General features: G+C 51.6%; 1 protein-coding gene across 1 annotated transcript in view; it reads right to left on the bottom strand.

Moving 5' to 3' along the window:
- PKP1 (plakophilin 1) overlaps nucleotides 1–15,613 on the bottom strand; it is a 48,854-nt gene that overhangs the window by 9,570 nt on the left and 23,671 nt on the right. The window contains exons 4-11 of the mRNA XM_048328170.1: nucleotides 11,506–11,650; nucleotides 9,344–9,551; nucleotides 8,486–8,663; nucleotides 6,337–6,451; nucleotides 4,555–4,710; nucleotides 4,275–4,451; nucleotides 1,779–1,932; nucleotides 1,146–1,332 (exon numbers count right to left, since the gene is read on the bottom strand). Of these exons, the coding sequence (XP_048184127.1) occupies nucleotides 1,146–1,332; nucleotides 1,779–1,932; nucleotides 4,275–4,451; nucleotides 4,555–4,710; nucleotides 6,337–6,451; nucleotides 8,486–8,663; nucleotides 9,344–9,551; nucleotides 11,506–11,650 (1,320 nt within the window). The remainder of the gene's footprint in view (nucleotides 1–1,145; nucleotides 1,333–1,778; nucleotides 1,933–4,274; nucleotides 4,452–4,554; nucleotides 4,711–6,336; nucleotides 6,452–8,485; nucleotides 8,664–9,343; nucleotides 9,552–11,505; nucleotides 11,651–15,613) is intronic.

The following is a 15,613-nucleotide window of genomic DNA, read 5'->3' as shown; positions in this document are numbered from 1 at the left end:
CTTTATCAAAGGATGATGAAGGCATGCAAATGGCTTTTCACAACAGAAAACAATGGGTTACTTGTCTAAGGCATTTTAAAACAAAGACAGATGGCAGGAGAGATGAAAGCCTAGGAAGGAGAGAACATGGTCAAAGATAATGGAAGTATAACACCAGTTTGGCCAGAAATGAACGAAGAACTTGGCAAGGCTTGACAGGCTTGTGCTGCAGGGAATATGGATAACAAACAGGACAGAATTCCTACCACCAAACCCCAAACCAAGTCCTAAAATAGAAAGTGGTAAAATACGAGATTGCTCAGCTGGTGTAAAATACAGGAGTAGACCAGGGAGGTACTTAAAATAATTCCTGTCTATGTTCCCTCAGAGCTGCGTCTTGAGGAGGATGATTCAACAAAAAGAGTAAGAGATTTGCACATAAAAGTTAAGGACAATCCTTGTGTACCTGCAGTGCTGAACCTCAGACCTGACCTTCATGACAAGGTTTGAGGGAAGCCCAGGAGCCAGGAAGTCACTGACATCCCCTGTTCTGAGGGCTGGAATTTTTCATAGATCACAGAATCCCAGAGTGGTTTGGGCTGGAAGGGACCTTAAAGCTCATCCAGTCCTACCCCCTGCCACGGGCAGGGACACCTTCTACTAGCCCAGGTTGCTCCAAGTCCCATCCAACCTGGCCTTGGACACTTCCAGGCATGGGACAGCCACAGCTTCTCTGGGTACCCTGTGCCAGGGCCTCTCCACCCTCACAGGGAAGAATTTATTCCTCATATCCAGTACAAATCTCTCCTCTTTTTGTTTGAAACCATTCCCCCTTGTCCTGTCACTATCTGCTTGTGTAAAAAGTCACTCCTCCTCTTTTTTATAACCTCTATAAGTACTATTTTTAAAAGACTTTAAGGTATTGCTGCTTAAGTTCTTTTTAGAATTTCCTAAAATTCAATCAGAAAATTTCCAGAGGCCCCTTTGCAAATCCCACCCTGGATGGCTCCTGCCTGTTTCCAAGAAACCAGTGCTGAGGATTTCTGCCCACCACCATGCCCAGTTCCTTTATTAGGAAGGAATAATGCTCTACTCTGGCTCCAAAGGGTGTTGGGAAGGCTCTGAGGTCAGTCTGTCGCTGCCCCTGCCTCATGCCCCACACTCACCCGTTCCGGCACAGGCTCACTACATTATTTAGCAAGTTGCTGGACAGGTAAGACTTTCCCAGGTGAGGGTTGGACATGATGAGGTTCCTCAGAGTGTAACAAGCTGATGTCATGATCTCCCCATAGCTGCTGGTGTTTCCAGACTGGAACGACAGGAGACGGGACACATCTGGGAGCACCTGGTGAGCTAAAGAGGTGGAGGAATGTTCCAATCAACAATCAAACACAATCTGGCACAAGTGAACGATGCTATTTGTGTTAACAGCAAGCAGAGTTATCTCTGCAGGGAGGCATCCAAGTGTTGGACAGCAATGGCATCAATGTCATCAGTGGGTTTTTCCAAGACAAAACGAGGACTGCAGGCCTTTGGAAGGGCAGTGCTGCTGGCCATGTGCACTCAAGTCCAACTCAGTTCCCAAAACACTGCCACCCTCGAGGTCCTGCAGGTTTGTCACTGTCTGTAAAGCATGGCCCGTGTCACACAGCACTGGGGACTGTCCTTGGGGCCAGAGGAAATGACACTGCTCTGCCCAGTTCTGGAGCTTGGCTAAGTCTCCTTATGGGGCTTACAAAGCGAGCTGGGCAGACCCCACAAAGCTGAAAGCTGGGATCCAGCATGGGGGAAGGACTTACCCATGGTTTTGTGGAGCACAGGATGCCTGGACATGTTGCTCAGCAGAGAGGCCCCGGACCGGACGACCTCGGAGCTGTTGGACTGGAGCAGCCGAGCGATGCGGGGCAACCCCTTCTCCTTCAGCCCAATCAACTGGCTCATGGCATTGGACATCTGAGGGAGAGCAGAGATGTCCATGACCTCCAGTGCCAGCGGGAAACAGCTGGGATGATGGTGAGGGCTGGAGGAATGTGACTATACCATAAAATGAGCACTGTACAATCCTTTCTCCTGCTGCCATAATCCCACTTTGTCAGTTTTACCTCTCTTCCCTACACTTACGGGAGCCTGGAGCAAAGGAGGCTCAGGAAGCACCTTCTGGCTCTCCTCAACTCCCTGACAGGAGGGTGCAGCCAGCAGGGGGTCAGGCTCTGCTCCCAGGGAACAAGGGACAGGACATGGGGAAATGGCCTCAAGCTGCCCCAGGGAAGGTTTAGATTGGATATTGGGGAAAATTCTTCACCAAAGCAGTTGCCGAGCAGTGGCACAGCTGTCCAGGGCAGCGGTGGAGTCACCATCCCTGGGAATGTTCCAAAAATACGTGGATGGGGCACTTGGGGACATGGATTAGTGGTGAACATGGGTGAACAGTTGGACTCAGTGATCTTAGAGGGCTTTTCCAAGCTTAATGATTCCATGATTCTGTGACATTTGAAAAGTCAGCCTCTCATCTGCTGTGATGCAGCTGGTTCTGCTGTCCTTTGGAGCCCCAGTGGAGCAGCTGATCACTCAACTGACATTCCAAAAGCTGGAGGAGTTTTGCTTTCATGTCCACGTTGCCCTCGCCCTTCACAACCCCCTGGCAGCTCCCTGCCCTGGCCCTTCACAGCTCCCTGCCACGCCACAGTGGGCTTTTGGGGAGCAGGAACAGACAATGGATGCCTTTAAAAAACAATCTGAGGACTAAAAATACTCATCTTGGATGTGATCTCGTGCCTGTAAATGTAGAAAGTCCCATGATGCAGCCAGGGCAGATGTTCAAGCACAGAGTTCAAGCACATCCCCTGAATAAACTGCCCTTATTGACAGAGCTTGAACTGAACTTCTCAGCTACTGCCCAGCAGAAAGGCTGCTGGAGACACATGTCCAGCAACAGTGACATGGGAATGGAGAGAAGGGGCTGGAATGTGCCCTGTTCCATGTTGACACCAGCAGGACTGGGGTGTGTAAAGTGAAGCTGAAGGACATTCAGAGCCATCCTCTAGAGCTAAAGGATCACAGCAAGCTCCTTAAGTTCTTCCCCAGATTCCCCTTCCATCAAATGACAGCAAACCCAGCAACTCCAGCTCCAGCTCTGAGCTGGAATGAGACCCTTGAAGGGAGGAGCCACTTCTGCACATCCAAATTTCAGCCATTCCATTCCAGGAGTCTGAATTAAGTTGTTCCAGCACTGTCAGAGCTGGGTTTGGTTGTTTTTCTCTTGTGCAATGTTGATTGCTGAAATTTTCTTTTCCCTGGAGCACAAAACTCCAGCCCCATTTCTCTGACCAGCTCTACCCATACGTGACAGCCTCTCTCCACCTTCTGGTTTGTGGCACTGCTTAGTTAAATTGCCAAAAGTCAAGGTGCACAATTATTTTGCATGGAAATCGTTGTGACAAAAGGAGATCAGAGCTGGCAGGTTAATGCCATCCCAGCAGGGAAGGCTCTGTGTGAGTCACCTGTGTCTCTGGGTGGGACACTCCCCACACGTGACACGCCTCTCCTACCTCTGGAATCATTATCGCTTTATCTCCCCATCCATCTTATTTAAATTGGGATTGATGGAGCTGGGCACAAACAGACAAGTCAGGGGCTGTCCCAGTGGAGGCAGCCTGCGAGGACCTGCCCAGGGCAGCAACGTGGGCCCACGGGGCCGTGGTTGTGACGTGTCCCTCACGGTGCCACAGCATCACCCAGCCCCTGGCACCACCACACTGCCATGCCCACGGGTCAGGACATCTGTCACAGCTATTTTACAGGCAGCTCTGGGGTGTGGACAAGCCACAATCCACAGCACAACCCACCCTGTCATTAGGGCCACCTCCCCTTGGAGCACACGCACAGGCAGTGGCTCAGCCCTTCTCCCGCCTCTCATCACATCTGGCTACGGGTGCACATCTGGGCTCACCCTCACTGCTGCCCTGGGGAAGGGCGACCAACAGACTGAGGGAACTTGGAAACCCAACAAACTTGGAGCTTGGAAGTGTATGGGTCTGGAACAGATCCTTGGGATGCTGATTATAGCCCCCCAGGAGACCCTGAGTTTGGAGTTAATAAACACCCCACTGGATCAAACACTGCGGAAAGACTGGCTGTGGTGCCCTGAGGTTTAAGAAGGACATTTTCCTTTTTCATGGCTGAGAAGTGATGATGATCAGCGACCTTAGAGGTCTTCCCAACCTTACTGACTCTCTGATTCATGGAAGTGCTGACACATTTGGGTGCACACATGTGGAGGGGAGGGAAGCTCTTACCAGTCCTCGGCTCGCAGTGAGGTTCTGCAGAGCTCCAGCACAAGCTTCCAGGGTGGCATCCTTCTTGCTCTGATCCATCAGGGACAGGTAGGTGCGGATGGCATCTGAGTGGTAGAGCCAGCTGGGGCCTTTGGGTTTGAAATCCTCCTCGGGAAGGGGGACCCCGTACTCATCATTCTACAAAGACATGAGAAACAGGGAGCTCAGATCCTGCTCTTCCCTTGCAGCCCCTGCGTGGGGCAGAGCACCACATTCCCAATCCCTCTGTGGCACATCCTACCTCCATTTTCCCACTCCTGCTGTTGAAGCAGCCCGTGAGAGTTTTGTCCATGTAAACGCTCCGGGCCATGTGGTTGAGCTGGGTGTATCTGTTGGGAACTTCAGCATCCAGGCGGTAGGAGAGGTTGTGCAGGATGCAGATGCAGTTCTCCACAGACTGCATCACCCCCAGAAGAAAAACACAAACATCACATTAGGCAGAAAACTATGGAGCAGCACCAGAGAGGACATGGACTGGGCCATAATCAGCTTTTTTAGCACCACAGATGCTCCTGAGCCTGGTTCAGGGAGCGAGGGATGGGAGGGGAGGAGCTGGAATAGGTGTGAAGGAAGGGTCTCAGTGAGCTGCTGACCCAGAGAACTTTGGGAGGTCTCACTGCCACAGACAAGCTGGCAAACAGGAAAAGAGAGAGTGGTTGCATCAAATGATGAAATTCCAAATCTTGAAATCCCCCTCTTGCCAGAGTCAACTTCCAGTGACTCTGAGTCACAGGTACAGATCAGGTGACACTTTGCACCAAGAAGAGGCCTTAAGCCTCCTTTCCCTGGATGTCAGAGTGCCCAATGGGAAAAGCAAGGGAGAATTTTGGCTGGATACCCATAACCAACACCAGAACCTGTGGTTACATTTCCAAAGAGCTGTGTTGTGTGTGTGCTGCTGGAAAGGGGCTTCCTGCAAAAGCCATTCCCAAAAGAGGGTTTGCTCAATCCGGAGAGAATTCAAAATAACTTTGGTAGCTTTGAAGGTGTTGAACTCCCCAAAAGGTGTCTACAAACACTATTTTGTCAGTGCTGTTCACACACAGCCATCAGTCACAGTCAGGGGACTGGCAGAGAGATGCCAGCTCCTGGCTTCCTGCTGAACATGGTGCCAAGCTGGGGATTGTACACTTGAGTCCTGCCAGATGAGGAGATGTGGGGGGTAAAGAGCAAGAGATGGAGATTAGGATGCTGGAATGTTCCAGAGAAGGGAAGGGAAGGGAAGGGAAGGGAAGGGAAGGGAAGGGAAGGGAAGGGAAGGGAAGGGAAGGGAAGGGAAGGGAAGGGAAGGGAAGGGAAGGGAAGGGAAGGGAAGGGAAGGGAAGGGAAGGGAAGGGAAGGGAAGGGAAGGGAAGGGAAGGGAAGGGAAGGGAAGGGAAGGGGAGGGGAAGGAAGGGAAGGGGAGGGGAGGGGAGGGGAGGGGAGGGAAGGGAAGGGAAGGGAAGGGAAGGGAAGGGAAGGGAAGGGAAGGGAAGGGAAGGGAAGGGAAGGGAAGGGAAGGGAAGGGAAGGGAAGGGAAGGGAAGGGAAGGGAAGGGAAGGGAAGGGAAGGGAAGGGAAGGGAAGGGAAGGGAAGGGAAGGGAAGGGAAGGGAAGGGAAGGGAAGGGAAGGGAAGGGAAGGGAAGGGAAGGGAAGGGAAGGGAAGGGAAGGGAAGGGAAGGGAAGGGAAGGGAAGGGAAGGGAAGGGAAGGGAAGGGAAGGGAAGGGAAGGGAAGGGAAGGGAAGGGAAGGGAAGGGAAGGGAAGGGAAGGGAAGGGAAGGGAAGTATCCTGGGGACTCAGGAGCCAAAGTATTTTACTGTTCCTCTGTGTTTGTTACGGGGAAATTGTAAAGCCCAGCTCTGCTTCAGGCCCAGAGCCCCAGGGACTTGCAACCTTCCAACAGATCCCACTGGGGCTTGGAAGGGCAAGAGCAGCCAGACAGTGCAGCCCCCTCTTGTATTTGTTGGAAAGGGATTTTGAGGCATTCCCAGGGTTGCAGTTGTTAACTGTGGGGCTGGACAGCCCAGGGCAGCAGCTGGTACCTTGTCATCGGGGCGGCTGGAGGCCACGCAGTTCTGGGCATAAGTCATGACAGAGTCGATCAGGCCGGGGTAATTCCTCATGGTCTGGCGCCCCATGTCTGCAGAGCTCAGGTTCCTGAGGAAGCCGTCGAGGAGCATGACAGGGGACAAGGAGGAGAGAGGGTGAGTTGGGCTCTGTTCTGGCTATGGTTGTCACTGAATTCAGGGATTTTTTGGCAGGTTCAGCAAGGCTGAAGAACTGCTCCCATTCTGGAGGCCTTTGGTGGGACTGCACCAGTGCACAGCTCTCTTGTTGCTCTTTAGGACTGGTTTCACCTGGAACATGTCATGTAAGGAGCTCTGCATAGAAGACACCCTCCTAGGGACAGTCACCAGCAGGAGGTTGCCTCAGAGGCTCTGCATGTGCCGCTAGACAGACTCTGTCTCCTGAGAGGAGTTTCCAAAGGGAACACTGGCCAAAGACCATCTGGGGTTGTTGTGATCATCAGGAAGGTGCACAGGGCTGTAAGCACAGACCTAGCCATGGTCAGCAGCAACGCCTGTGTGGGAAACGGGGTGGAGAGGCTGGAGAGCAGCAGTGGCTCTGACCAGAGGGACTGACCCATCTGTGAGGCTGAAATGGGTTCCTGGACACCGGCGGCTGCCAGGACAGGGGAGTTTTTCCAGTAACAGGATATGGGTTTTGTTGTTTTGTTCTGATTTTTTTTTCTTCCCTATTTTATTGCCTTATAGCTTGCAAACGAAAAACAAAGAGAGGTTGGCAGTGGTTGTGAGATATTCACTGCAGGCGTTCCAGAACTGGATCTGATGTTCACTGTGATTTGCAGCCTCCTCATTAACATGGATTCATCTGCAATCCAGAAATGCTTGAGCAGCAATGGCTCGGGCCCAGGGCAAACCCAGGGCTGTTCTCATCCCTGTGTTCTGATGTGGCAGGGCAGTGACTCAGAGCAGTCCTGGCTCAGCCCTTGGAGCCGGGGCTCCGGATCCATCTCCCAGCTTCGCTCACTCTGCCTGCTCCCCAGTCCTGCTCCCTCGCTGACCTGCAGCTCGCAGTCTTCTTGGGGGTGTTGGGCACTGCTGCCACAGGCTGGGATCAGTCTCAGGAGGCACAGCCTACTTTCAGTTAAACTCCACAGCGTTTTTACAAGCTGTTGCCATTGTCTTTCCCTCATTTTAATGGGATATTTTATGGTGTTGGTAGGTTGGGATGGCCTTAAAGCAGAGCACTCATACCCGCTGTACCCCACACATCCCTGCCTTCCAGGACAGGGAAGGAGGGAGCAGCACTCCCTATCTCCCAGACACGGTTCCCAGCCACTGAAGCCGATGGTATCAGGTCTCCAAAGGCCCTGCCATGATCAGCCTCTCGTTTCATAAGCAGCCCCAGCTCCTGCGAGCTGCACGTCTGGGAAGGGCGCGGCCGGCGCTGCCTCCCTCAGGGAGAGCTTCCCTTGATGAAAGTACCTCATTATACAGGGCAGGTTTTTGGCCCCACTTGTTTCCATTGAGACAAGGAGCTCACATCCAAGTGGAGGAGGAAGGTAGCAGAAACAGCAAGTCAGGACGAAGATCCTCTACAAAAGGGCTCTGGTTTCCCGTGAACAAAATAAACTACTCTGGGCTCAGCTGCACCTCCTGTTTTGTAGCTGAGTCTCCTGATGAAGTGAGCCAGGAAAAGTCCAGGACAATGGGACTGCTCTGTGCTAAAACAGTTATCAAAAGAAGTGGGAAAATGCTTGTTTTCCCCACACAGAGAAGTCTGTCTTTTTGTCACCTAGACCCTAAACCAGTTTTCTCTGGAAGTTTGTTTTCTCTGGAAGCCTCAAAACTCTAAAGGCAAAATCTGTCCAGTTTCCTGGTCTGAGCTTAACACTGATGGGTTTCAGTGGTGCACAAAACAACTTACATATTATCTGAGAAGAGACTTAGCAAGAATAAAATTATTAAAAATAAAAAGCTACTAGAAAAGTATTTTACATGTAATTTTTTTCTGCACCTTCTCTTAGTCAGGAAAACTTTCTTAAGGAGAATTTTTCATTAACACAATTGTAATGAGCATGAATTCAGCTCATTGTAAGAGGATTTAGATGGCTTCAGCTTTTGCCCACAGACACAAGTTGCAGTCAGTCCCTCCCTGGTGACTCACCTCAAACACCCTGTGGCATTGAAGAACACTTCTGGGTCGATAATTTCTCGTGTCCTGTTGCAACTGCCATCAGACCAGCCCGAGAAAGGGATGATAACACAGTCTGTCAGCACAGGCAGAGCCTCCTGTATCAACTCTTCTTTTAGTTCATCAGTGGAGGAGAGGTTCCAGAGCAGTCCTAGGAAGGAGGTGGGAAACAAGCTCAAGCACAGGGTCATGTGCATGAGGGACTTTGTTTAGGTCGGGGTGATTCCAGCACCAAAATCCTCCTTCCCTTCACCCCTCTCAGCTGAGGGTGCAGAGACTGCCTGAAACCCCAGTCCCTGTCCACCCCTATGAGAGACAGGTAGGATGGGTCCATGTGGAGGTGAGCATTTAAGCATCCTCCTTCCTCCCAAAATTGCTGTTTATTGCCCTTGTTTATTGGCATCTCTCCAGGGATCTTGGAAAGGCTTGCACATAAAACCCGGGACACAGCTGAGGGTGACCTGCACCAAAAACCTCCCATCGATTCCTCAGGCAAAGGTGAGGCACCAGTGAGAGAACCCAGCTCACCCTACTGGGGTTGGCAGCTCCCCTGGCCCTCCCTGGGGACAGCACGGGGGCCAGGGTGCAGGGAGGTGTGGGAATGGCAGGGTGACCATAACTGGGGGGGGGACCTGGGGCAGGGGCTTCCCCAGCGGGCACTTAGGAAGTGAGGAACCCTTATGCAACATGGAAGGGCCAGGACCCCTCTGCCTTCTGATTTAGGTGCAAGAGGAGCATAAACCCCCCTCTCTGTGCTAGGCAATCACCAGGGCTACGGACCCCAGGCAAGGGGAGCCCGGGCCCTGCCGGGGCTGAGCAGGCTCCGGGTACCTGTGAGCTGTTTCTGAATCTCAGTGTTCCCCGTCCTGCGGAGGAGGCTCACGCACTCCCTGATCCCGTTCTGCCGCCGGGTTTCGATCTTGTTGGTGGGGTTCTTGAACACCAGGTTCCGGAGGGCTCCGGCTGCTGCCCGCTGCACGTTCTGGTTCTGGCTGCGGAGCAGCTCCACGAGCTTGGCAATGCCCCCCAGCCGATAGACCTGGCCAGGAGAGACAGGGGAGAGACACAGGACATGAGCATGGAGCACCGGGAGAGACACAGGACAGACAGGGGACAGACAGGGGACAGACACGGGACAGACACCTGCCACAAGCACGGCACCAGGACAGACATGTACCATCAGCACAGGGCACAGGGCACTGCTGGGACAGGGACACTCAGAACTGCCCCAGCAGTGCCAGGGGTCAGACAGTCCATCCTGGGGGAGCTGGAGAAGCAGAGCTGCCAGGGAACGATGGCCAGAGATGACAAGTCTGGCTCAGGCCATAGGTCACGAGCACAAATGACCTGAGGCCTGAACCAGAACCTCCTTCTGGCCTGGAGGTTGGAGCCAAAAGCTTAAACAGCAGGAGTGGCTGTCCGTGAGTAATGGCCATGGACAGAGTCCTTTGCTGATGGAAATGTGCTCCTGCAAACTTTCACCCACCTCCACAGTTTGCACCAGGTGGAAATGTTGCCCTGCCTATGTGCAGAGGCCATTTATATCCACCTAGTGACATGCTGTGGTCATTTATCTGCACCCTGAGATCACAGGCTGAGCTCAGAGGGATGGTCATGGCCAGTGTCACCACCCTCGAGGTCAGCCAGAGGCAGTGGAGGGAGCCCAGACCTGCAGGACAGCACACACAGCACACGGAGCCTTGAAGGCAAATCCCTGCAGCTGAGCTCTCCAAATGCTGAGTGTTCCTGCTGCGGGACGTGCTCTGCACCGGCCGTGATCCCGCCCCGAGCCCATCTTGGCACAAACACCCCCTCGGCTGAGGTTTGCTGACAATGGACAATGAATGAGCAGCTTTCAGGAGGGAAGGAAAACAAGCGTGTGCTGGGATGAGTCACAGAACTGCTCTGGCACATCCTTCTGGGAAGGATGGGACAGCCCAGTGCTCAGAGAGGGCTTGCAACGGTAACAAAGGGTGTGGCCACCCCACAGTTGGCCACGTGAACGTGGGCTGGGCACCTGCACTCATCCAGGCGCAGCCAGGGCACAGGGACACAGCCCCACACCGGGCCAGCACTTCCAGCTCCACTGTTGTGTCAGGACAGGGAAAGCCACCTCGAAAGGGTTGACATCTCAATAAATCCAGGGTGGGGATAAACTTTGGTGACATCCTTGCTGCAGCAGATCCTTCAGGCTGCCTCCTTTGCTGCATGTTGGCAAAGGAGTTGAGGAGTAAGAGCATCAGAAGAATAACCTGTGCTGTAAGAAGGGCTTCTCTGTGATCAAGCATCACAGGATCACAGAATGGTTTGGGTTGGAAGAGACCTTAAAACTCATCCTGTACCCCGCCCCTGCCATGGGCAGGGACACCTTCCACTAGCCCAGGTTACTCCAAGCCCTGTCCAGTCTGGCCTCGGACACTTCCAGGATGGGGCAGCCACTACTATAGATGTGCAAAATCATCTTAGTACACGATCATTAATTGACCCATTGGTTCAGGTGGCTGAAATAGTCTGGAAAAGGGCTGTGAAAAAGGCTGGGAAAGGGCTGCAGAGTCACCGAGCAATGCCCCACAAAGCTCACAGTGGGACTTGAGGCAGCTTTGTCTGGCTCTGACTCTGCAGCTCTGAGATAGTGAAAGATTGATGTGGAACTGGGTGCAGTTGCCCCCCAGGAGAGGACACTGGATGGCAGCTTCCACACTGCCAAACCCCATCACCCTGTGCCACGGCAGCTCGTGGTGACAACAGGAACACTCTCTCTGCTAGCCAGAAATTATTCAGGTGTTAAATCCTGACCAACTGCTGCTGTGAGAAAGTGGCCATTAATAGCTGAAAAATCTACTTAATTAATACTTGAGCCTGACTAATGAGGTATAAATCACCCCCATGAAAACCAAGGGAATGTATGGATCCCTGGCACTTAGGAAAAACCAGTCCCACCCCTCTCTTGTGCCATCAGGTGTGGCAGCAGAGCACTGGAGGAGTCTCCTCACCTCCTGCTTGGCAGACTCATCCTGGAAGCAGGTGTGCTGCAGGTAGTAAGCCCCCATGGCCTGGTACTTGTCATCGGAGGAGCACAGGAGCTGGATGGCCTTCTGGATGGTCATGGTGCCAGCGTCAATCTCGTCACCACAGATCCTGTGTCAAAGAGAAATATGGAACTGGGTGACTGCTCAGCCAAAACAGCTGTGTCAGGACTGAGAGTCACTGCGGAGGAATCAATGACAAAACATAAACTATTATCACATTGCCACATAGAGCACACACAGTGCACCTCTAGTGGATCTCTCTGCCTCAAAAAAAGAGATGGTAAATGATGGAAAAGACACAGTGAAGAGCACTAAGGGTAATAAATTCCAGATCCAGTCTATTCACAAGCAAAGGAGACAGAAAATGAAAGCTGGGTTGAGGTGGTGGATGTCTGGTCATGTCCAAAGGGGAAGTTTAATGAACAGAGACCCAGTTCACTTTTCCCCAAATAAAGGAGTGAATGGACAGAAGTGAAACCATCCGCCAGGTCATGAGGACAAGGTAACACAGGCAGGTGATTTTCTCACAGCATGGGATCCTTTGATGTGAGAGGTGCTGGAAGCAGAAATGTGAGAGCAGTTGATGGTCTCGGGAAGCTCCAGCAGATCCCACAGGAAAAGGCCTGTCTGGAGTGATGGGATGGACAAATAGGCAGTTTATGAAATGCTAATAATAGCTCTGAGACATCCTGCTCCCAGGGGGTGTTCACACTGGCTGTCTCCAAGCTCTTCTAAAAGCTGACCACTGTCATCATCCCTGTTAGAGGTAAAGAATGTGCCTGCAACTCCAGAGGAAGGATATGAATTCCTCTGGCTTGGGGCAGGACTCCTCAGGAGAAATACAAACATCTGAAGGTTCTTCCACTTGTTTAGAAACGTGAAGGTCCTGCTCTTTTTGGCTTGTTCTTATTCAGTACCATCTGTGATGTTTTAACCACATAAAATGAGAAAAGGATCCAAACTTTCAGACTGATGAAGGGGGTCTGAACTGCAAAGCTTGTCTGTGCTTCCAGTTATAGAAATTAATGTAATTGGAAGTTCCTGTCTCCTCTCAGCACCCTTGCAGCTGAATCCTGCAGAGGCTGCATGGGGATCTCAGCTCACGGCAGTGGTGGCTGCATTAATTTGCAAAGTCCAGGACTGAGAGTCAAATGCAAGCTCCTGTTTGGTTTTACTGTCAGCAGTGACGGGATACAAATGGGAAAGGCTTCATCAGCAGTGGATGGAATCCAAAAGTGTGAGGGCTTTCCCAGGTCATGGCTATGCCTGGCTGATGTTATCCCCTGGGACTGACAAGGAGTTTTACCTGGAGATCAGGAAATCAGTCCCTGATTGAACCACATTTATTTATACACGTTTTTGCTACATGTCACACCAGGGAGTGACTCTGTAGAGGGGCTGCTCATCTTCAGACAATGCCACAGGCCAACAGCATAGTGATTTTTAATAAGTTCTTTAAATGAACCCACTACATTTGAAGTGTTAAATATCACCACAGGACAGTAGCACTTCCAGGCATGGGATGGACAGAGTTGCTTTGACTGTGCCAAAGAAATGTAAAGAATAAAGGTCTTGAAAGGACACTTGGTCACCACCAGCAGCACTTACAGTGACATAAAACATTCATCCTTATGAACCCAAGGGTTCCCCTCCACACAGCACAGAGCACTGAATAATTTGCACAGTTCCACAGGGAATTTCACACAAAAGGCAGCATGAAGGACTCTGGTCTCCACTGCCCTCACCGGCATAAAGTTACACCCAGTCTGCATCACTCATTCAAGCACCTGTGGAGTCAGTGGAGAGAAATCAGTGCTTCCAAAAACCACCTTGCCTTTTGTGTCTTGGACATTTTTCCTAGGAAAGGAAGCCCTGCCCTCTGGAGACACTTCTGCCTCTCTTGGTATGCAGGAATGAGAGACAACAGTCTGGGGTTGGACCTTAAGCATTCCATGTCTAAGGCTGGGTGAACCTCATTCCACTTTTATTTCTACACTGCAATAAAACATCTCTTCCTCATAAGACTTTTCATCAGTTTGAACCTCTATCAAAACCTGGCACCAAGGAACTTCCATTAAACTTGCAACAAGAAGACATGAAACTGGAAAGACAAAGTAAACTAGAAATTATGGAGCCCCAGAAATCCTTGGGTTGGATCCAGGATGTGATTTTCTCTCAGGTCTTTTTCATGCTTCTGAGACATAACTGAGCTGAGACCTGATGGTTCCCACACCAGGGAGAGGCTTCTCCTTTGGGAATTGGGACCTGGACTGGCAGTGTGGGGAGAGAGGCAGATTAGTAAAAATACCAGGTCAGTGGCTGTATGATCATAGTGATTTCTTTTTCTTTATAATTATTAAATCAGATGCACTTTTTCTGAGACAGAAGGATGTCCACTTGGTCCAGCAGCTCAAGGAAGGCAATTTTCTTCACAACCACTCCACAGAGGGCCAATCCCTCCTTCAGCTGGGAAAAACTGGGGATGCAGGTATAGTTCTGTGGGAGAAGATGGGGAAGGTTCCCTTTTCCCTGCTGTCTCCTCAGCAGAAGTTCACAGGCTCAGTCACACTGCCCAGGAAGCAGCAGGGATTTCTCCTACCTGAGAATAAAATCACCCTGGCAAAGCCCAGCAAAGGGGAGATTGTTCCTCAGTCAGGGATATTCCCGACCAGATCCACACAGTGGGAACAACAACCTGCTTCAAGACAAACTCTTGGACTGAGCCATCTCCAGCCTGGGCAATGTGCCTGGTAGGAAGAGCTCCAGAGGTTGTTGCTCCACAGGAAAGCAGCAGGGTAGGAAGAGACCTCAGCTAGAAATGATTCAATGGAGACGAAGATGATCAGATTCTGCAGTGGAAGGGAAACAAATACTGAAGATGATCAGTATCAGAGAAAGGCAAATTCCCTCACGTTTCATGAGCAGATTGTTTTGTGTTAATTCCCATCTAAGTTTCCATCCTGCTTGTTCCAAGTTCCAAGTTCCAAGAGAGGAGGGAGTGAGAAAACTCTTAACAAATTCTACTGTTCATTAATAGAATCAGAGTAAAGACTCTCAAAACAGTGTGCAGCACATCCCAGCATTTCATCCCAAATAAAAACAAACCAAAATGAAGGTGCCTTTCATCGTACTCGGCTCTGCTTTCACTGCGTGGCTTAGCCCTGAAGAATTAATGTTTTGAGATTGATCACGTTTAATTATCCCAAAAGACAAGAGATAGATCAGAAAACACCCTTGGTACCTTTCCTGACTATTTCAATAACTCCTCTCTTCTCTCTGTTTGCAGTACTTCCAGGGAAGCTGAGCTCAGGAGGGAACGGTTGTAGGGGACACGTTGTCCCTGAGCTTCAGCCACAGCACAGAGACTGCTGCAGCTCAGGGCCAGGGCAGTGCCACATGTGACACTGAGAAATCCCAAAGGGTTGCCCCAGTCTTTACTGCCCCCTCCACAGCTGCCAACTGAGGCATCCAAGACCTCTCTGAGAGCAACTCCGAGATGGTACGGATTCCCAGGTGCCTGGAGAGACACTCGCTTCCACGTGGTCTCTAATGAGGGGTTTCAGTCTCTTTCTCCACACACAGAGAACTCCAAAGGGAAGAGCATCCATATCTCCCAACGGGGCCAAAGGTAAGTGTGGGTTTGCAGGTGGCCATTAAAGGCTCCTGATCCAGATCAGCAAACCCTCAGCCAGGGACCGTCTGCAGACACCCAGCTCCCCATTCCATGCTCCCGAAGGAGAACAGCCCCAATCCTTCTCCAGGGGTGGGATGAGTCTGGGCTCTCAGTCATGCCTCCAGCTCAGCCATCTGGGGTTCCCTGAGATCAGCAAGAGGTGTTGGCTTTGTTAGGGGGGAACTCAGGGACCCGTCTCCGAATTCAGCCCTGGTGGCCACTGGGCACCTCAGCTAAGAGAGAGGCATCCCCTGAAGTGGTGTGACCAGCTCAGGCCACTGCAGGGCCACAGACACCACGGCCACCACCTTGTCCAGCCCTGTCTGTCCCGTGTGGCACCTGAAGCACAAAGTACGACAGCTCTAAGCAGAACTAATACAATGTCAGTCCTTGGTGGAC

The sequence above is a fragment of the Corvus hawaiiensis genome, chromosome 24, assembly GCF_020740725.1.
Source record: "Corvus hawaiiensis isolate bCorHaw1 chromosome 24, bCorHaw1.pri.cur, whole genome shotgun sequence".
Taxonomy (NCBI): domain Eukaryota; kingdom Metazoa; phylum Chordata; class Aves; order Passeriformes; family Corvidae; genus Corvus; species Corvus hawaiiensis.
Note: the sequence above shows the minus strand (reverse complement) of the source record. Positions and strands in the feature narration are given on the sequence as shown.